Raw genomic sequence first — 22,384 nt, 5'->3', positions numbered from 1 at the left:
ATCTGAAATAGTCTTGAGCTGTCACTGAAAGCCAAGTTATGATTAAGCTGAAAGTATTTAAAGCAAGATATTAAACACCCCCTCTCCCACTTGACCTTTTGTAGCAGTAACATTTATTTCCAACACTGTTGGCACATAAAATGTTAATGGTGAATTGACTAAAATACATGCAAATTAAGTTATCTATGGCAACAGCTTGATTCCAACTGCTTTTTATACGTCCTATTTCTCCTAAACTTGAAAACCGGTTTGGTTTATACATTATTTCCTATCGTAGCTAAGGCTCTCCATATACTTAAACTTCTATCTTGATACAAATGGCAAGGTAATAAAATCTTTTTAAAAATTAAAGTTTAATACACTTACACTGATTTCAACCAAATATACAGGCTCCAACATAGTAGGTTGAGCAGTCAGCACACAGGCATAAAAACATTTTCTAGCTGTAGGAATGATTTGACCGCCTCCACGATGAATAGCATCAGTGTGTAGGGACACATCATGGATGTCAAAGCGAACACCACGCATATTTTCTTCACACAACACACTCTGTAAATAAATTAGAAATTGAGAATCAGTAACATTCATAGTGTTAAAAAAATACAAAAACAAAACTAGAGAAAACATGTAATTACCTCTTTAGTAGCCCATTGGTAACCAGCAACAACACTGTCCTTGATTTCACTCAGATATTGTACACCTTTAGTAACATCAACCAAAAGATTAGGTCCTGTACCCTCAGGTCCAAAAGCCCAGATCTTACGGGCTTCTCCAACATCAAATTCAAAGTTATCATTCAAGAACCGAGCACGTTCTTTGACATCCTGCCTGGGTGTAATATCTCCCTGTGTAATAAATAAAGAGGACCTTAGTCATGTACATAAGACCAATCCCAAGAATCAAAATAGCGTAATACCTTTAAATAACATACCTTATCAATGGCCTCGGCAACGCCACATGGTAATGGCCTAGCCTTCATGAAGAGACGATTATGTTTATTTGGAGATTTAGACAGGCACACCATAGAAGATTCTTCCCTCACAGACTCCCTGTATGATACCACAGGAGTTGACACCTTAATGGGGATTTGAGCATGGTCCTCTTCTAAATCCTTCAAGCAGATCTCAAGATGAAGCTCTCCTGCACCTGCTACAATGTGCTCTCCAGATTCTTCAATTGTACACTGGAAAAGAAAACCAACCAGTCAATGTTACCGCTTGTACAAATAAACTATTACTGCTCCATCACTAAACCAAATTCATTAATATGGAAACAAAGAGAAAAAAAATTACCTGAACCATAGGATCTGATTTAGCCAGACGCCTCAGGCCTTCAACAAGTTTTGGCAAATCAGAAGCATTCTTAGCTTCAACAGCAACACGTACAACAGGACTTACTGAGAACTTCATAACCTTAAAAAAAATAAAAAATAAAATAGGATAATTACCCTCAGCCATTGATAAAATAGTGCAAGAAAAAGATAACACTGACCAAGACAAATAGCTGTTTAGTTCAGTAGGTAGATTATATCTTAAATCAACATATTTCTACAGTAACCTCAAAGCTTTGAGCAATTTAAATCTTTCATACCAAATCCATCTAAAACCATCAGAAACTTGTTTCAAAGGAATCTAAAGACCATCTATTAAAATATTTTTAAAATTTGTTTTCAACACCAGCCCAAGTTATTTCATGTAATTCATTCATTTTCAAACCCAGCACATAAAAATGCCTCAACAGAAATATGGAAACAAAAACAAGTGTTAACTTGAAGGGGACGAAGAGGCTGGGGGCACCCCCACCAACACAAAGGAAGCTAACAGCACTTACCTTCATATTATGAGCATCTTTAAATGTAGTGATCGTACCAGTTTTCACAATATACTGATCGACACCAACCAAACCACAAATGTTACCACAAGGAACATCTTCAATGGGTTCAACGTATCTTCCCATCATGAGCATAGTTCTGAAATAAAAATCCATAATCACTAATTGTAATCTCACTTCATAACACAAGCTAGCTACTACTCTGACCATATAGGTGAATGTCTAACTGGGAAGCACAAACCTTATTCTTCACTAGTATATCTTTAATGCTCATTTAAATCATTGGACTGTGGCCATGTTTGGGTACCACTCTAAAGAAATCAATCTCAGTGCTTTTTTCCTTACATCTGGCACTAAATCAGTCTTTCCTGCCAAGTGACAGAATCTTTGCCCATTTCAGCCATTAGACTGTGGCCATGCTGAGGCAGTGCCATAAAAAACAAACATTAGTTATCAAGCAATAGTGGAGGGAATATGACAAGCTTCCATCTACTTAATTCATCCACAAGGCTTTGGTTGGCCAAGGGATACAAGACATTGTCAAGGTGCCACAGAGTGGGACGGAACCCAATACCAAATGATTGCAAAGTGACCATAATCACACAATTCTATACCCTATCTTTAGAAATACTAGCATTGGCCAGTATTTACCATAGCTACAAAAAAAAAATTTTAATCCTCAAAGAGAATTTTCTTTATATTTTATTATGGCAATGCTAACAATGCTAATAGTTCTAAAGACAAGGTATAGGAATTGCAAACTGTTCCACAAATTACACTAATAGAATGTTAAATTATCAAACCAACCTTTGAATGCTCTTTTCGGACAAGTGCTCTTTTTTGCCAGCAGTATAGTTAGCACCCATGATACGCACTTTCTGACCAGTTGCAACAGTTCCTGAGAACACACGTCCAAAGGCATAGAAACGACCTTTATCGGATGTGGGTACCATCTTTGAGATGTACATCATCAGTACACCCTTAGCGTCACAGGTCTTAACAGCTGCAAATACAAACATTTAAAATTTAGTTTATACTGCAAATATTCAACAGTTACCAATTCCTTTAAGGAACCAGAACTAAAACTTATTTGCAACAACTATTTTGGTTGAAAAGTTAGAAAATTTCTTTTAATGTCTTACAACTGCCATTTTTCTTTCCCACACATCACCATGACATTCATATTTTAGGTTTTCTTCTATACACCCACACTAGACTGCACCTCTTTAAGGCAGTGTCAGAATATACTATGCACAAACATGACCAAGCTTCTTTCCTGGGAATATCTGCACATCCAATTTCAAAGTGAGATTCCTTAACCCAACCTCAGATTATAAACAAACATCTTGGGCATAAGCATGATGTTGACATTAAGCCTATACGTTTTCACTGGAGAAACATGAAAAACTGATTAAAGAATGAAATGAGCTCTCAGTGCAGGACCCCAACCACATTACCAAACAATTGGGCTCAACACCTGATCCACACATTTTTTCAAACATTGCTTGGAGATATTGAACTAAGCATTTTGTTCCCTGTCCCAAATTAGTATATTAGCAGATGAGGAACAAATGTCAGCTCCTCATTTTACATGAATACAATCAAATAGCTACAACCAGTGAAAAATATAGATAAGGTAGTTAATACAACAGGAGAAATTAAACTATGACAGGCACACTGACAATAAAGAGGCAGCACCAGTACAACATTTATAGAGAATTAATGTACTCCCAAATAATGAGAAAGTTCCCACCAGACTAAATAACTGCATTCATCAGGAATGAAAGGACTAAGAAAAATTATAAAAGCAACTATAATTACCAGTTGCAGCAGCATCATCCATGGGTCCTTCGTAGAGCATCTCTACACGATATTTCTGAGCAGTCACAGGAGAAGGAAGATGAATGACTATCATCTGTAACAAGGCATCACCAGCAGGCAACCACTTGCGCATCATTACCTATGAAAACAAAGCATGAATGTTAGAAAAACACAATCATTGAAATATACAGCTATAAAGCTAAATGAATGCATAAAGAGGCAACTAAAAATTCACCTTGAGAAGCTGTTTTTCCCGTAATTCCTTTTCCTCAGAAGTTAACTTGATTCCAACCTTGTCAGCCAAAGCAACTGCATCTTCATGGGGTTTATGCATGCAAGTTCCGAAGATCTACAAAATATATATACACACACTTTAAATAAATGAAGAACATGGAACATAAAATCAAACAAATAACCAAGTTATGGCTGAAAAGTAAAAATAGTTAACAGCCAAACAGGTGCTATGCAGACTGCTCTTGACCCTCTATCCATAATAAAATTCCTATTCCAAATTTAAAACAGCAACTTAGTGCCCATAAACCTACAAAGTTTAGAAAATAGATTTCTTTAAGTAGAAAAAAATAAAAAAAGCTATTAAGACTGCAATTACCTGGTAAATAGGTGACAGGATAAATTGAATGAATCCACGAACAGCGTCAGGATTTCCTTGCTTGACCCATTTCTTTTCTTTGCTATTGTAGAAATTGTCACCCCACAATCTCTTCATGAGTTTAGGGATAGGAACTTTGAATTTAATAGCATACATTTGAGCAAAATCTTTCACAGTGAAAGCCCAACTGTGCAATCCAGAACCAAAACCAACATTTCCTTTCTCAGGGTCAACCTAAAATAAGAATTAAATAAGTGTCACAGACCTAATAACAAGTAAAAGCAGACTGAAACATACACATTTCATTACTAATTAACTTACCATGACATCTCCCATAGGGCCTTCAGGAGTACTATATGTAGCAATGATTACATTGATACTCTCAACAACACGCTGGAATGTCTGGTATAGATCCTCTTTCTCCAGCTTAAGGGTCAATAAAGCCAAATCCATCTTGTTCATGAAAAGAACTGGCTTAATTCTTTCACCAATAGCTTGACGCAACACAGTTTCAGTCTGGACGCAAACGCCTGTATACATATAAGGAAACGCGTTACAAACATTTTGGATACAGAGAAAAAGGAGCGGAAACATACACAATATACTTTAAAATTGGTCACAACTTATATAATAAAGAAAAACTTACCAGAAACACAGTCTACAACCACAAGCGCACCATCAGTTACACGAAGAGCAGCGGTGACCTCAGATGAAAAATCAACGTGGCCGGGTGAATCAATCAAATTGATCAAGAAAGCATTATTCGTAGCTTCGACATCTTGCTGAATATGATCAAGATCAGCCTCGGGCAATTCATAATAAAGGGAAATGGCCCTATAATTACAAAAATAAAATTTTTTTTAGACAAAATAAAGTGAGGTGCTCAACGAAATTGCTGCTACAATAAAAAACCTTAGAACATACGTACGTTGACTTAATTGTAATACATCTTTCTTGTTCATCCTTTCGAGTATCAGTGAAGCGCATTTCCCCAGCCTTTTGAGAGGCTATGATACCAGCTTTGCTGACCAAGGAGTCCGTTAAAGTGGATTTACCATGGTCTACGTGAGCTATCACAGACATATTTCTGATGTTATGCTTTTTGTCCATGATCTCACGGATCTGGTCTATTGTGAAGTTCACCTGCAAATAAAGAGAACGAAGTATAATATTCAGTATTAAAAGACTATCGAAAATGAACAGTCTACTATAAAAATAATAATGCTCTAACCATAGAAACACATTGATCGCATGAACTGACCAATCGATAAATCCCATTAGACTGACTGCATAAGAAATACGGAAGTAACAACGCATCATATGAAATCCGTAAGTTTACAAACCTGAGTTAAGTCCCCTGTCTTGCAACGGCGAAAAGTATTAGAATATATTATGCATCTATTAGATTTGTGTAATATTTATAATAGATTAGAGTCTACCACGAACATCGAGGGGGGAAAAATTCCAGTTTTCTCTTCCCAGCGAAGGGTAAATTGCATTTTGTTTAAATTCCGACAAATGTAAATAACAAAAAAAAAAAAAAAAAAAAAAAAAAAAAAAAAAAAAAAAAAAAAAGACTAACACCACCGACAGATGGAAAACTGCGGGAATCGCCGAAATTGGCAGGTGCTACCGAAAATGTCATCGGCAATGTGACAGTAATAAGATAACTACCATTGTAAATTCTCAGCTGTCTGGATAGAGCGCGTTGAATGAAAGTAAAACCAAACCAGAAAAACGACATCCGATAATAGACCTAAAAATAGTAAGCAATTATACGAACACACACCTGTATGTAAAAAAAATATAAAATATGAGTCCCTTTGCATTTTGAAATGCCTTAGGGCACAAACTGGACAAGTTTGAGCAAATTACTATAGATACTAGATGTGATTGTAGTCAAATAGCCAGATGTGGGAATATGCGAATAATCGTATTGCACCACAGTTCACAGGATTGCGCAACATTAATGAGAGGAAGGACAATGAGGTCTACAAAGACCTACAGACGTAATTACTTAAGTTTTGAGACAACTCATTGTCTCTGGTAATGGAACAGTAGCCAATTAAATTTCACATGTAATTAGCGATACCTAGAACGGTGGAAAATTTCGAGGTTCTACTCTTTGTACATATATTTCTATTAAACAGAAATATGACATCATTATGCGAACAATATGTACCTACTGTCATCTATGAAAAAAATATTTAAGGAATAAATTTTTTGACTAACTCATTAGAATTATCATTGATTAAACTATCACATTTATTCATTTTGTTAGATTTTAATGAGAGCTAATAAATTCATACGTAAACAAAAAAAAAAGAAAAAGGAATCAAGAATATTTCTAAGTTTACAGAGATGGCAACATATGGTATAATTATCAATGTCCTTCATAATTAAGATATAACTAAATAAAAAAAAATTATGGCATTTCTGAAAGTAATGAAAAATCGAGAATTGAGAACTACGGAAGTATAATTTAACACGTAGTAGCACTGAGCAGCTATTTGTCCATACAATGACGTCAATTGCCATATTTGAGGCCTGTTGCGTAATAAAGAAGCCCTTCTTTATACATTTAGATAAAGTAAAATATTAAGCCAAATAGAAGGTTTCTAAACGTATGTTTTTATATCACTGACTTTAGCTTTTTGAGTAGAACAGAAAGAAAGACCATTGAAATGACAAGTTTATATAGACGCCACTGAGAATGTAGAGGAGTGAAAGAAAATGTTGATTTAACAAGTAAACGACAAATAAAATTTAAAAATATGAACTTAACCAGTGTAAGATTGATAGCTAAGTATAAAATTATATAAATTTAAAAAAGATGACACGTACCATTTTGGATTGTTTTCGATTCTGTTCACCAGCACCGAAATAACTACTACCTAATGGAAGAACTCAGTCTGAAAAGGACGTAGGCAGATCACGTGAGATTTAATACCGGAATGGCGTATGAAATCTCGAGTCATAAATTTCAAGCTGAATCAACAATGTTTTTTAATTTTTGATAATTTATACAGATTATTAACACTTTATCAAATAGAAAATCAAAATGCTGCCTTAAAACAAAAAATATTGTAATTATACTTGTCGTCTGATGGCAGCACACTGCACATTCAAACTGGCCTTGTCGCTCCTAACAATGGCTTAGTAATGATATACTCGTTGATTAATGAATGACACATAAAGGTAAGCTGTTTTCTCATTTGCTGCACACATGATAATTTTACGAATATTCAACAAGACTTTTCTCTCGGTATTTTATCATTAGCATACTATGAGAACAATCTAAACATAATCGCTTTATTAATCAAAAATTGTGGATTTTGCTTGCGTTGTGTAGGTTTTTAAAGTCTTCGCTTGGATACAGGCTTTGAATGTATCTTTCTTGTCGCCTTCTCTGACGACCAGAGGCTATAAATGAATAAAATTATGTTTCTTTTCTCATTCTTTACAAGAAACATTAGTAGAATGTATGTTGGGTTAGTTAGACAATATATCGGGATGACAGATGTTCTGCTCTAACTCCTTTTTTTTTTTTTTTTTTTGTAATGCAAAGATAAAATCTCTTCGTTTTCCTTTCCTAAGTAAACAAATCAACCACTCCTTAAAATTTCACAGTATGTCGATAAAAATGCTGTTGGGAGCGAACATTCTTTACTTGCTTATGTCTACGGATTTTTATGGGGATCCACCTTTTTAGCTTCTCATCTAATTTCAATATGAATCTATGTATATTTGTCGCAGTTGATGGCTTTTATCGGTTTTGGTGCAACATCTGACAGCTTCATCCACGCTAGCCGATTATATTCATTTTCTTTATTGCTTTAGTTATAAGTTTAGAGAATGTGAACGGAAGAAAACTTATTTTCCTTTTAATTACAACTTCCTTAGGTATCTATGTATTTATTTTGCAAGTGAAAATTGGTGTTTAACATCTGATGGAGCAACTCCACTTTGCTAAGCTTTACCCCTATCCCGATGGCTACCTTCAATGAAGTTCATAAGCTATGCATTCATCTTCTAAATACAGGGACCAAGTAAAGAATTCCTTTATATTTTCTTCACCTCGTCCACTCTAGATGTTAGTATTATTTATTCCTTCAGATTTAACTAATAACTTTTTCCCAGGAAACTATTTATAAATAGGACATATGTTTACACATGCATTTACACACGAATCCAGAAAATAGTCAGAGGAAAAACTTCAATAAATAATTGATTTAATATTTTACCCCTGATTTATTGTTGTATTTCAAATATTGAATAAAATGTGGCTTTTATTTCACTTACGTATAATATCATTATATAAATTGTGTTGTCATTGTGTACGGATCCTGTTATTGTCGGTTAAATAAGTGAACTATTATTATTATTATGGAATTGAAATGAAATGTGACATTTTAACTGTGACTTTTTTCCGTTCACCTTCACACACACCGTATTTATTCTGTATTTGATATATATTTATATAAATAATTTACCCAAAAGCTAAATATTGTATCATTCCTAACAATATGCATTCAGTACTATGTATTAACGATTATACTTTTTTTTTACCAGAATCGGATTAAACAAAACAAAACAACGATTACACATCAATGGATAGACAAAAAAAAAATCTCAGGTTGCCGTCATTTTGTTCAATATTCTTTTCGAATTTATTCAAATTAAACAGTACCTTATACTGTTTAAGCCTAGATATATTTAGGAGTTTACATTTTTATTGTACATTACATCTCCTTTTGTCCGGAGTACAGTTAGCTACATCTATTTAAAAGAAAGAAATATCAAATAATATCGAATGCGTATCTTCGCTTAAAACGTGAACGTTTCATTGATAAAGCTTTTATATATATATTTATATATATATATATATATTTATATATATATATATATTTATATATATATATATATATACACATTTCCCGTACGATTAAACCGTTTATAATTCCAGTTTTTGCATGTATGAATGTGTCGCATACATATGCTTTAACATTTTAGCTGCATATTTTAAGGATGCTTGGTCTGTATTAATCTGGAAGGCTTTTATACGAATGGGTCAGACCGTCTTAGATGTTTAATGCGTTTAAGCAATCCACAAGTGGTCTTTTTAGCATTTACATTGCATCACGAGATGATCACAGCCTTCGGTAGTGATCACGATTTTTATCTGTTGACATAGTGATGAGAATTCCGAACGTTCTTCCCAGAGAGATGAATTGCAATATAAATATGACCTCAATGAGTGTTCAGACTATTGCATTCTGAAGTTGAAAGTCGAAGTAGAGAACAAGGATTTTTTGAAATATGTGCGAGTAGGATAGAATGGTATGTTTCTGTTTTCAAATCGGATTGCTGAAGTATTGAACATGCCTTCCAATTTTAATTACCGGTAATGTTATATCTTCACTTGCGCTCTCTCATAGATAGATAGATATAAAGGTAGATATAGCCAGTCTATGGGGTTACCCTGGGTTTCACGTCCATAAAACGCTTAGCTTTACTGCGTTCCTTTAGACCCTAACTAAACCCGTTGGCCTCTGAGGTCATAGTCCAACGGGTTTAGGGTCTGAAGAAACGCTGTAAAGCTAAGCGCTTTATGGACGTGAAGCCCTGGGTAACCCCATAGACCGGCCATATCTATCTTTATATATTCTACCGCTCTATAACTTAATGTGCTTCTTTCTCGGATTTATTATGATTTACTGACTATATATATATATATATATATATATACACACACACATCAGTTTGATACCAAGTCAGTTTCATTTAAACTACCTACTTTAAGAGGGTTTATCCTTCCTACTCAGATTTTTCGTGTTTAATAAATCCTAAGTGACCTGTTATGACATTTATTTACTTCGTTTAACTTTAACAATTGTAAAATTAAAAAAAAAAAAACGTGTTCTAAAAAAATATTGAGGATGATAACGATTTCTTCTGGCAAGTCATTATTTAAAAAGAGAATACAGTTGATCGATATCAGTATATTACTGATATTTTATCGACTCTAAACAGCAGTTGAACGGGAACTTAATTCATTTAGTCTGCATCATTACGACTAACCTTTTGCGCAGGGTCAGTATTTGCAAGGAAGGAGTGGTTGAATGAATCTACCTGTAAGTGGTCGCTTGAACTGCTAGAAATAGAAGCTAAATGAAAAGTATACATTTGGATAATGTATTCCATGACACGTAATGCTTGGGAAGGATGTACAGGGCATGGTTGGAACAATTTTGATCATGTCCACTCAGTGAGAGCTAACTTGATGCTGAACAGTTAACTACTAATGCTTATTTGGCCATCTTGACTAGGATCTTACCGAAACTTATTTTCAACGATCTCACCGAGATCCGAACTCAGAATCTAGAAGGGGGAAAACTGAGCACTAAAGACATTTAGACTTTCTACTGCCTAACTCACTCTCCACCACCAGACCCCATTATTTCCAATAATTTCTTTTTCTTTTGCACCGGCCCAGTCTTAGAAAAGGTACAAGGAAGATAAGTCTATTGAATCATGTTTTATCGACTTTTGTTGAAGAAACGTCAATACCGGTGAGAATTGAAGATAGCAATACTAAATACAGTAAAAAAATGTAATCTGTTGCTTTATCAATTATCCACGCCATCTCCTTTCATCGGAGGTTTGTTTTGAGCGATGAAGGTTATTAGTTAATAAACAAGAGAAATTTAGTGAAAACATTGACCGTGTGAAGCTGAAATTCGTTTTTTTTTTTTATATATATATAGGACATATTTTTTATATCTCTTTATAAAGTTTATCCTTTAGATAAGATTCTTCAATTTATACAATTAAGCGATCTTAATATTTTAGAGAAAAAATGCAGTTAAAATTTTCATTTCAATCCTACACGGATGTAAATTTAATTTCGAAAGTCATCGCCGGATTTGTTAGCGTAGCGTTTTCAGTTTGCGGAACACGACCAAAATCAGCTGTAATCGACAGGAAGTTTATATACTGTCTGTTGAAGTATACGAGGCCTTACTTGAACAGGTGGTGATAAATAACAAATCAATTTAGGTTATTTTTATTTATTTATAAGATATCCGTTTTATATACATAAGTGTTTTGCGATTCACCGAGTTGCATTCTTTCAACCTTTTCCACACTCAGCAGGATTTTGAGAAAGCAATCGAAAAGCTTCCAGTTGGTGTATGCGACCGCTTCTGAGATTCCTGCTTTCATCTTTAGACAGAAGTGTGTTTGGTGGTCGCAAATTTGTGACTGTTCCAGACATTCTCGTTGAGATAGTTTAATATTATTCAGCTGTTGATTATCAGTCAAATAGATAGGTCAAGGCATTAGTGTTTATTCCCCAACTACTCTAATTATGGCATGTTTAGTGGTGGTTGGTACATTAATCTCAGTTTTCTTGCTGCTGCTGATAATCCCAAAATTCATCATTCATTCATTCCTTTGACGCCCGTTTTCCTTGCTGGTATAAAATCGTTTTATTTATCTTATTTTATTTTTGTCAGTTCTCCAGAAGACTGACTAGTGTCATAGAACTAGCAAAAGTATATTGTAGTTGAAAAGTTGTCAACAAGGCTTTGAAACTCGTTACCTCTATATGAAAACGATCTGAAATCATTGAACCTTCGTTTAGGCCTGGATGTTACTACTTTTGGATTGGAAATATATTTTTTCTTCCTTGATTTTGCAGAGGCTTATGTAGCAAGTGAGAATGTAAACAAGATTGTGGTGGTGATGCAAACCTTAATTTATGAGAAAACTTTTGGACTGTTACCAGTCTAATAAACCTTCTTGCTCATACGTCATTTTTTTTGCCAAGATTGTCTTGAATTTATCAAAGGAAAATGGTGGCAAGCATTTTAGTCAGGGCAAGAAATTCTTTTGATGCCAACATTTTACTTGATGCACTTTTGTAGCATATGGCAGAGTGGTTTTAACATTTTTGTGTCCTAACAAGAATAGACTGCTTATGTGCTTTGATTTTCAAAGTAATTTAGAATTTATTGGGGTTCAATGAAATCACATGAAATTACAATACAACTTATTGAAGTCATTTCTAAGTTCTGTAATAATAATGTTTGTCAATATTTTGATATGATCGCTTTAATAGGGGCTTGAGTGGGATTGAAAGTGTTAGTAAAGGCATCTATGTAAATAACATTACATTATTTGGTGAGAATTTAGACTGGGTAGGAAAATTCCACATTGCACTATTTCCCATCTGTTTGTAAATTGTTGGAAAGCAAGGCATTATTTGGCTGTAGATGCATGAAAAGCTCATGAAATAGGTCTAAGGAAAGTTTCTGGAATACTATCTCTACTTGAAGTTTTGGAATACTGTTATACTTTAATCACACTCCAGATTTCTTGCTGAGAATAATTTCTTCTAGATCATGTACATGGTTAATTTTTGCTTCATAGCATTATATTTTTGTTGAAATTGTTGATTCGAAATTTTCTGCAAAGTCTTTTTTTAGTACCTTAGAAAGGACTAATGTGTGTTGCATAATTACTGAATTGTTTAACACTCAGAAAATGGAACTAACAACTAGTTTTTTTCCTGCCTGTAAGAAGCTTTTGTATCATGAACATTTGAATCTGTTGTGATTTCTCTTTTGAGCATTGTTAGCAGATGCTTTTTTTTTTTTTTTTTTGCTTTCAATCTTACAAGCTTAGTAAAAGCTGATTTGTGAATTGGGATATTTCTGTTCAGTATTTGCTGTTTTGCAAAGTGATTTTTTTTTTGATGAGTACTGATGAGTGCAAATCTTTCTGTCTGTTTTTCTTTGACATTAAGAGAACTTTCTTTGTTGTGTTTACACACTATGTTCCAGAGGCAGTTCTACTTTTTACTTACTCCTGTGTATCAAATTGTACTGGATGAGTGTGAATAACTGATTTCTAGTTTTTTTAGTGCTGTGGCATCAATACTTTTTACAGGCCTTGATAAGCATAAAACTACTCCTTAACTAAATCAGTTAGTCATTGTGAGATTAAACATGCAAACGATGGATAGATAGCATTTCTTACTGATCAGTGCAATATTGCATGGGATAAATAAATGTTTGGAGTTAAACAACTTCATAACATTGCATGTCAGCTATTGTTAGACATCTCTAGAAATTGGTATAGCTCCTTGTTTGCTAGGGGATTCGTTAAGTGCAGTAGTGCTGATGGTGTATCACTGTAATTCTATCCTGATTAACCCTCTGAATCTGTAAGTATGCTTTGGTAGGTGTAATTTCATTTAACTATACTTCTGGATAATGCAAAAGTGAGCAGCCATATATGACTTGGGGTTTAGAGTTAGAAGTAACAATGTTTTTTTCTAATTAACAAGCTGCTAAAAGTGAACATCATGAGTTCAAAAGGCCAAGTGTTAATCTGAGTTGTGTTGACTGGTTTGTTTGTCATTGGTCAGATTTTCCATTCTGCATTTTTTAGTGTTCTGTTTAATATTTGACTACTGAGTAATTGACTGACCAAGTTTTGTGAAGCAAGAAATGCCTAGTGTACTTCTAAGTCTGGTGGTAAAAAAAAAAGACACAAAAAAACCATGATCTGGAGCTAGTCTCAGGCTGCAGAATAGTTCAAATGTTTGCAATAGAGTGGCTATCATTCCAGCCAAAGTACACAAGGGCTAGGTGGTGATGTAAAACTGGGTGATAAAGTGTGCCAATGAATATACATAAAGGTGAGTTTTAGACAAAAATTAGGTGATGGAGGTGGCGAGGAAACAGTAATTAGCTACGCTACAACATAACCTAGTCACTTAGATGATGAGAAAAACTAAAAGAGAAAAAAAATGGTGAGTTCTTGTACAAATGTATATATAGTAATACACCAGCACAGCAGTAATATATTTTACTGGCATTATGGTAGTAGAGATAAATAAGCTCTAAAAAGATTTAAGAGTCAGAAACTAGTCATTTTGATATTTCTTCTCTGCTTTATGAAAAAAATTCTTTATTAATCAGAGGGATTGTGGTAATGCTCAAGGCCTTTGTAGAACTCCATTATTACAAAATTATTGTTCCCAGTGGTCCTTATCAATATACATTGTTGTTATTGTTGGTTGAGATGACAGATAATCTGGATTAAGGATGCTTTTTTTTTAAAGTGTATATGTTAATTGTAGGGTCTCAATCTAAATCTCCATAAAAGTATTCTTGATGAAGGCTTTCCCCTTTCCACTAAATAATGTTAATAATAGTTGAGGGTCACTGAATATGTTCAGTGTTTTCTATGTAAATATGCTAGAAATAGTGTAACATTTGACTCTGGAGTTGTCTATCAACATAGAATGTTATGCATACCTTCAACTTCTGATACTTTCCCCTTACACTCATCAGAAATATCTTTTTTTTTTTGTATAGTTTTGTAATAAATTACAGCATTAATCACATCCTCCATTGGATTCTTTGATTTTAAATAGTGAAACAAAAATAGTCTCTCATCAAAGATACATGATTTTAGCCTATCATAAACTACAATATCAACTGCTATATTACTTACATCAGACTTGAAAAATCTACACATAACTCTTTACTGATATTCTCTGGAAGAAGCAAATGTTATGATGTCACAATAGATCTAATTCTGCTCAATGATAGCTCATATTAAAATCTAGTTTTGGAAGGAAGCATGGTCCTTTCAAGTTTCTCAGTATTGCTCCATTAGTAGATATTGGATGTAGACTCTGTAGGTCCACACAGTAATGAACACAACTCTTTTTCTAAGGTATTGTGGCTAACTGTGAAACTCTTGTGAAGCCATCAACATTCTCAATGATGTCTGATTTTTACAAACTTTAAAATTTCTTCAGCTTGTTCCTGTATACAAAATAGTATTTGTTTCATAGGTTTATTACTGTTTTTATATCATGGATGTTTGATTATTTTAACGTAAATTACCAATGTTTATAATACTTCAAGGAATTGTTTTGTAATTAAATCATCTTTTGCTGTTGAAAGAGTATTGACATAGTTTATTTTAATAAAAACAAGAAGCTGTTTCATGACCTAGTAAACAGCTGCCAGTTATTCATTGATTTAGTAAAAAAATAAAAACCTACAAATATGGTGGATTGTGTCTTGAATGGTTCTGAAGTAAAACTAGAGGTTTTGGTTGAGCCATAGGTAAACATCTAGGCTTTGCATGATTGAATAATTGTTTCAGGGTTCCATCCCTTCATTTTATTGAATGTTGCTTTATTAATGATGTGACTATTCCATCAATTTATATTTGTCTTAGTTTGGGAGAGTCATTAGAATGTAGGACAAAATGCTTTGTGCTCTGAGTTAAGACCTTGCTGAGGTCAACTTTGTCTTTCATACTTTCAGAGCAGCATAAAATAGAGTAGAGATCAAGGATGCTGGACACATCATCATCATTATCATCCTTTAATGTTCACTTTTCCTCATGATGGTGCCAAGTAAAAGTGTCCATGCCAGTGCCACATAAAAAGCATCCAATACACTCTGCAGTGGTTGGCATTAGAAAGGGCATCCAAACATAGAAACCATGTCAAAATAGACAATTGGAACCTGGGCAGCTCCTTAACTGGCCAGTTCCTGCCAAACTATCCAGTCCATGCCAGCATGGAAATGGAACTTAAATGATGATGATAATTTTCCATGCTTGCATGAATCAGATGGAGTTTGTTGAGGTAGATTTTCTATAGCCAGATGCCCTTCTTGTCACCAGCTGTCACTTGTTTTCAGGGAAGGTAATATTTCCCCATTGCCAGACATGTTTTTTCACAGAAGACTTTCTTGATATTGATCAATCTGAGACTATAGTAGAAGACACCCAATGTGCTGTGCAGTGGAATTGAACCTGAAACTATGTGGTTGCAATGTGAACTTAACCATGCCATCTTCATCTAAATCAACATTATGAATCTAAGACCTTAATTTCCAGTATTTATAACTTTCATCTTTGAACTGTGAGGTGATGGGTGAATAGAAGCACCTCTACATGCTTGCTCAACCTATCAGATATAGTCAAACTCTTTTCAAACTACACCATACCACCTTAAAGAAAAAAAAAAAACAGATGATAATGGGTGTACTACTTTGATCATAGGTGTACTTAATTAGAGCAGGCATGAGGCTAAACAATAAGTATGGACTAACTAGCCAACTAGGAACATCAACATGATTGCTTAACCTTGTAGAACTAGTGAAATCTTCATTAAATTACATCTTAACATCTTAAAGAAAATAAGATTTGATAAGGTGATATCCTATGAATATGACAAATTAAGCAAATTTTGAATGTTTTGAATGATCACCCTGCAAGCTAAAGGTGCAGTTGATCCATAGAATATTTGTTAGCTAATCTATTACTGGCACCTATTTCTTAGGTTGTGAGACTGCTTCTTCACTCGTCTTGATCAAAACAAACTATGTCAATACTATCCCAATCATATCTGAACTTTTCTCTTAGAAGAATTTATTATTTAATTGGCTTGAAAATGCTATCTTTTTTGCTGGTTCTTTATCAAATATCTGTGTATAAGCTTTGTTGCATATTGGGAGCTATCAGCCTTGAGCCCAGTTCAATGCAGTTGATATATCCAATAGTGAATGCTAGGAGTAGGGTTTCTAAATGTTATTAATTAAGGTAGTATTTTAGCTGTTCATAGTAGGAATACAAATATTTTAAGGTTATGAATTAGCAATGGATCACACTGGAGTAAATTATAGTGATCATTTATTTGTAATGAATTTTCCTACATGAACCCTCCTAGAAGTCATTGGAATAATTATGAAAAATTTGATTGTCCTATTGTTGTTTAACCTCTTACCCCAGGTATAGCTTGGTTGAACAGACTATAATCAAAGGCTTTTCAGCTGCCAACTTTCCCATGATTTTATATAACTGGGACTACATTGTCAAATGCGTCTTTTTTTTTGTTTTTAAATTGATAGGGTGTGATTTGAGGAAATTTGGCTGCTATTTATATAAGATAGATTCCCTTGTTGGCTTATTCCATATCTAGTGTGCTAAACTGAGTCATTATAAAATATTTGATTGGTTAACTTGACCTGGTTGCAGATTACAAGCAACATAAAAGGTACCGACTATTTTTATTGTTGTTTTACTAGTTAAGCAAGCTAAATGCTATTGCCAAAATATTGCAGCTGGAAACCTGTCTTATTGTCATGGAAATTAATGTATACTCTAAAAATTACTGTTTTATTACTGTTGGTATTTTTCTTTTATGGTTGTATGTCATAAGAGGCAACTAAAAGGGTTCAATCTGTCCATTGCATGGTAGCATAGAAAAGCAGACATAGATGTTGATATTGATTGAAGTTTATAAACTGAAATTTTCTGCACTCAGGTTAAGCTTTTAAGTGAAATGGTTACTTGGAACAATTTTGTTAATTTGATTGTTCTGATGTGCTAGTAGAACAATTTTCATTTTGTGTAGAATATTAAATATTTATGAATGTCTGCAAGTTCTAGTTTATAGCATGAACTTTAGAGTTAAAAACAATGTTCTTTTCAATAGTGGCTGCTCATTAAAGGAGAACAGCATAAAACAAATTTTGTTTGGCAATGTTTGTTATTAGGATTCATTAAAGTGGTGTTAGCCTTTTGGAGATCAAGCTTCTTGATGCTTTACATTTAAACTGATAGACATTTTAAAGAGATACAAAAGGAATAAAGGTGATATTAAAATACTGTTAAAAATCTGAATTTCAGTAGACAGAGTATACAAGGTGTTACTCATGTTGAGCTATGAGATTTTCTAATGTTATGTTAGAACAGCTCTTGAATTTTTACCATGACTGATGAACTGAAGCAACATGGTTGTGTCAAATTTTGCAAAGAACCTGACAGCCCCTTGAAGTGCTTTGTCAGGCTTTAAGTGAACATTCTTTAAATCAATATAGGTTTTTGATTGGCACATGTATTTCAATAGCTGATGATGATGATGATGAGTGTTCTAGTTAATGAGCATTCAGGGTGATCAATCACTAGCAAAATGTCAGAAAATGTGGAAAATAAATTGTGAATTCATCCATGACGAGAGATGTTGAACAGTCAGTCAACTAGCTCCTTCATGTAACTAGAGTTAGTTATCAAGCTTGCAACAGGAGATTCTCATGAAAAACTTGAGCATGCATTGTATTGTTGCAAAGTTAGTCTCCACCACCCAACCTGACTCTTGATCAAAAGCAGGAACATTTTGATGTGTGCCTTGAGTTTTAAGAGAAGGCTAAGCTAATCCAGCTTTCATTCTTAGAGTCATCATGGATGATGAAAGTTGAGTTTATGACCATTGTCCAAAGACAAAATGACAGTATAAGATCTCACTGACACAAGGATTAAAGAAAGCATGGCAGGTTTGTAATGAAGAACATGCTCATTGTTTTATACCACTTCAAATGCAGTGTTCACTGAGAATTTGTACCTGCCAATGCTACAAGGAATTCTGACATATCCTGTTGTGTTTTGAGATACTTGAAATATGATATGCAATGAAAAAAAAAATCCTGAATTATTGTGCCACAACAGTGGGCTGTTGCTTCACATTAACACTCATTATGTAGTTTTTGACAAAGAACAAAATGGAGATTGTGCCACATCCTCTGTACTTGCCTGACCTCATTTCCAGTGACTTCTCTGTGTTTCTCAAAAATTTAAAGGAATCCCACTTCAGGAAGAGGACTTCCTTGATGCTTTTGAAGCATGGAAGGTGTGCTAGGATGCTGTGTACATTCTCAAAGGGAATACTTTGAAGGAAAAGGTACCCTACTCTAATGTCTTATTTATTGGAATACTGGCGTAGTTTTTAGGCCCCACCTATATATGAAGAAATATATTATGTCTTTCTAGCACAAAAATAGCGAACCAACTGGCCTTATAAGAAAGTTGACTCAGTTCAAGTTAAGGCTAAGAGAGAAAATTGATTTTGTTGCACTTTTAATGTGCATGTATGTTTGCAGTCTGGGATTGAATGAGGGACTATAATAAACTTTGAATGGTATTGTGGTAGTGTTCAGGGTTTTGTTAATGCATTTGCATGTTTTCCAATGGTTATATTTATAGTTGCCTGTGTTTTGACCTTCTACATCCTCAAATACATGTCAGACATCTAAGTAGATTTGAGTTTTTAAGTACCTTGGTTTTGATGTATATGGCATATCTGAAGAATGGATACGTTATGTGATTATGGTAGTATTTTTTGTAAGTCTTTTTTTTTTTTGTAGTTAATTGTGAGAAAGGTTAGAGGGTGGGAGGGTCTGACATAACTCAATTAACTTAAAATTTTTTTTTCCTTATTTTTGCCAAATATTGTGCTGGTGAGTGGTTATAAGGAGATACATTTTTATATTTTGGTTATGTTCTTTGCATATTATGGCAATGACACTGATATGTTGGATGTAATGCTTAGAGTTTTTAGTCATTATAGGTGTTGAGATATTAACATAGTTGCCTGTGACATGGCATGAAGTGGTACATTCTCTTATTTCAAGAGTTCAGTGTTAGCTATGTACAACTGTTAACTTATGTGGAAAGTGGGGATTTGTCCATGTAGAGTTGAGTTAGTGTGTTGGAGGTTTGTACATTCAGAGATTGAATAGAACAAGTGTTTGTGGGAAAACCATGAATGTGTAAATATGAGGGGTCTTGTTTAGCAAAAATAAGCTTTCTCCCTTGTAGGGTAGCTGATTGATCACAAATTTTGTGTTATTTTTCAGTACTATTTTCTTTAGTGATGAGTAGTTAACTGGAAAATAGAGCATTAAGCTTTACTGATGTCTTCTTTTAAAGTTGGGATAGTGTGTCATCACCATCATCATAACCTCCACTTTTCCTTGTTTGCATGGGTCAGATAGAGTTTATTGAAACAGTTTTTTTTTACCATCAGATGCTCTTCTTGTCACCAACCCTCAACTATTTTCCAAGCAAGGTAATATTTCCCTGTGGCCAGACATGTTTTCAGAGAATATTGGAAATGAATGACACTGCTTCCATTTTAGTAACAACTGTTTTATGACTGTCGTGCGATGGCAAAGCAGAGAGATACAAGCGTATATACTCTCCTTCACAGGCACATATATACATTTGAGGGTGTGGGTGTGTTTACATACATACAAACGAACAAGTCTATGCCAAATCCACTCACAAGGCTTTGGTCAACTTGTGGCTTACAGTAGAAGACATTTCAGTGGAACAGAACCTAGAATCATGTGGTTGGGAAGCAAACTTCTTACCTCACAGTCATGTATGTGCCTAGTGTGTGATAATACTATTTTCCCATATTGGAACTATCCCATGTAGATTAGAGAAGAGTTAAGCAGTGTGAAGTGGCAGCAAAAATGTAAATGTGAATTTATTATTTCAACGACACATCTTTCAATATTTTGAAATGTTTGGTGTAACAGAATTACAGGAAAAGCAATTTGATTTTGAAAACAGTTTTATACTTTAATAAGCAAAATTGAATTTTATACTGCTTTAATATTTGGCAGTTTAAATTATTTTTTGGCAATGATATTTATATATTTGTGACAACTTGTGGTCATTAGTTATTGACCTAATTAACTTACAAACAGCATGTGATAGCTTTAGGTTAGAATTTGTAACAGATAAAGGCTTGTGTTAAGCAATTGGTTAGACCACAACCTGAGTTTTTAAATTAAAGCTTTAACTCTTTAGCATTTAAACCAGTCATTTCTGGCTCAAACATTCTGTTTTATGTTGAAATTGGCCACATCCAACCTCTTGTACCTACCCTACAATGTTACTCTAAATGGAAGCAATCAGATCATCAAAATCTCAAAGCTACAAGATAAGCCACAATTAATTCAAAATAATGTAAATAAATAAGCATTACATTTGGTAGAGTAATCTGAATGCTAACGAGTTAACACTTAAATGATGTAAAATTTAATGTGGCTATCAATTTCCTCAGAAGGCTACAGATCAATTTTGGACAGACAGTCATCTCACCGATAACTCTGAAATATTAGTTTCAAATTACTTGCATGGCAAATGAAACTCCTGTTAAGAATTATAACCTGTAATTAGTGGTTTGGCAAAAGAGACTGATAGAAAAAGTTCTAGGCTTACAAAGAATGAGTCCTCGGGTCAATTTGTTCGACTAAAGGCAGTGCTCCAGCATGACCACAGTCAAATGACTGAAGCAAATAAAGTGAAAGTGTAAATAGAGTTTATTCAGTGGCTTCTTAATTTACATTTTGTATTATCATCATCATCATCATCATCATCGTTTAACGTCCGCTTTCCATGCTAGCATGGGTTGGACGATTTGACTGAGGACTGGTGAAACCGGATGGCAACACCAGGCTCCAATCTAATTTGGCAGAGTTTCTACAGCTGGATGCCCTTCCTAGTTTTAAATACTTTTATTTATTCATTTTTATTAGTTCAAGCAAGACTAGTATAGTTCACTGCTGTAAACCCTAACCTATAAGCTGGCCATATTGAGTACTAACTTTCCTTCTGGCATCTCATAGCAAAATTAATGCTAAGTGTGGCGCTTTCACATTCTTTAGAATATCTGCTAACAATGCACATGCTTATTCATATGTTGGGATCCATTCCAGTACCACACTCTCTAAGTGATGAAAAGAAACCTTTTCATATTTATTCCTTTTGTTTTCTCTTTATATCCCTTCAGTGTAATTAAATTTTTTACTATTTCCTAAATGATTTCTATTGACTGGTTCATTCTATTTTCTGATTAGATTTGTACACACAAATTTCTCAAAACATTTACTGGAACATAGAAGATAGCAAGGAACTATACTTCAAAGTTAAGTTGGCACACTTCCTATCAGTGATATTGAAAAGGAGAGCTGCAAGCCTTTCTATGAGCAATTACTGAAGAAAGTGTATGCATGGGATATTAAGTCTGCTGCCAGTTGAGTCAACAGAGGTCATCTGTAGAAATAGTAAGAGACAATTTAGGAAAGAAAAATGCATGGTAATAGAGAAAGCTACAGAACCTTCAGATATGGATGCTGCTAAGATAAAGGCATCAGAATAGGTTGGTGTTATATTAGTTAATTTTTTTAAAATCAAATATATTCCCAAAGATTGACAAAATAACACCATTATCAACTA

The 22,384-nt window shown here is 34.1% G+C and overlaps 2 protein-coding genes across 2 annotated transcripts in view; one reads left to right on the top strand and one right to left on the bottom strand.

The window, feature by feature from the left end:
• The window catches only part of LOC106880732 (translation elongation factor 2), an 8,071-nt gene extending 843 nt beyond the window's left edge, over window positions 1-7,228 (bottom strand). The window contains exons 1-13 of the mRNA XM_014930811.2: window positions 7,106-7,228; window positions 5,190-5,404; window positions 4,908-5,095; window positions 4,583-4,791; window positions 4,262-4,495; window positions 3,887-4,000; window positions 3,652-3,790; window positions 2,638-2,833; window positions 1,831-1,969; window positions 1,293-1,412; window positions 932-1,183; window positions 636-845; window positions 367-549 (exon numbers count right to left, since the gene is read on the bottom strand). Of these exons, the coding sequence (XP_014786297.1) occupies window positions 367-549; window positions 636-845; window positions 932-1,183; window positions 1,293-1,412; window positions 1,831-1,969; window positions 2,638-2,833; window positions 3,652-3,790; window positions 3,887-4,000; window positions 4,262-4,495; window positions 4,583-4,791; window positions 4,908-5,095; window positions 5,190-5,404; window positions 7,106-7,108 (2,202 nt within the window). The 5' untranslated portion in view covers window positions 7,109-7,228. The remainder of the gene's footprint in view (window positions 1-366; window positions 550-635; window positions 846-931; window positions 1,184-1,292; window positions 1,413-1,830; window positions 1,970-2,637; window positions 2,834-3,651; window positions 3,791-3,886; window positions 4,001-4,261; window positions 4,496-4,582; window positions 4,792-4,907; window positions 5,096-5,189; window positions 5,405-7,105) is intronic.
• Window positions 7,229-7,327: 99 nt separating this feature from the next.
• Window positions 7,328-22,384, top strand: part of LOC106880734 (uncharacterized) — a 212,624-nt gene continuing 197,567 nt past the window's right edge. The window contains exon 1 of the mRNA XM_052968657.1: window positions 7,328-7,459. The gene's annotated coding sequence lies outside the window, so the exon portion shown is untranslated. The remainder of the gene's footprint in view (window positions 7,460-22,384) is intronic.

Source organism: Octopus bimaculoides, chromosome 6 (assembly GCF_001194135.2).
Source record: "Octopus bimaculoides isolate UCB-OBI-ISO-001 chromosome 6, ASM119413v2, whole genome shotgun sequence".
NCBI lineage: Eukaryota > Metazoa > Mollusca > Cephalopoda > Octopoda > Octopodidae > Octopus > Octopus bimaculoides.
Note: the sequence above shows the minus strand (reverse complement) of the source record. Positions and strands in the feature narration are given on the sequence as shown.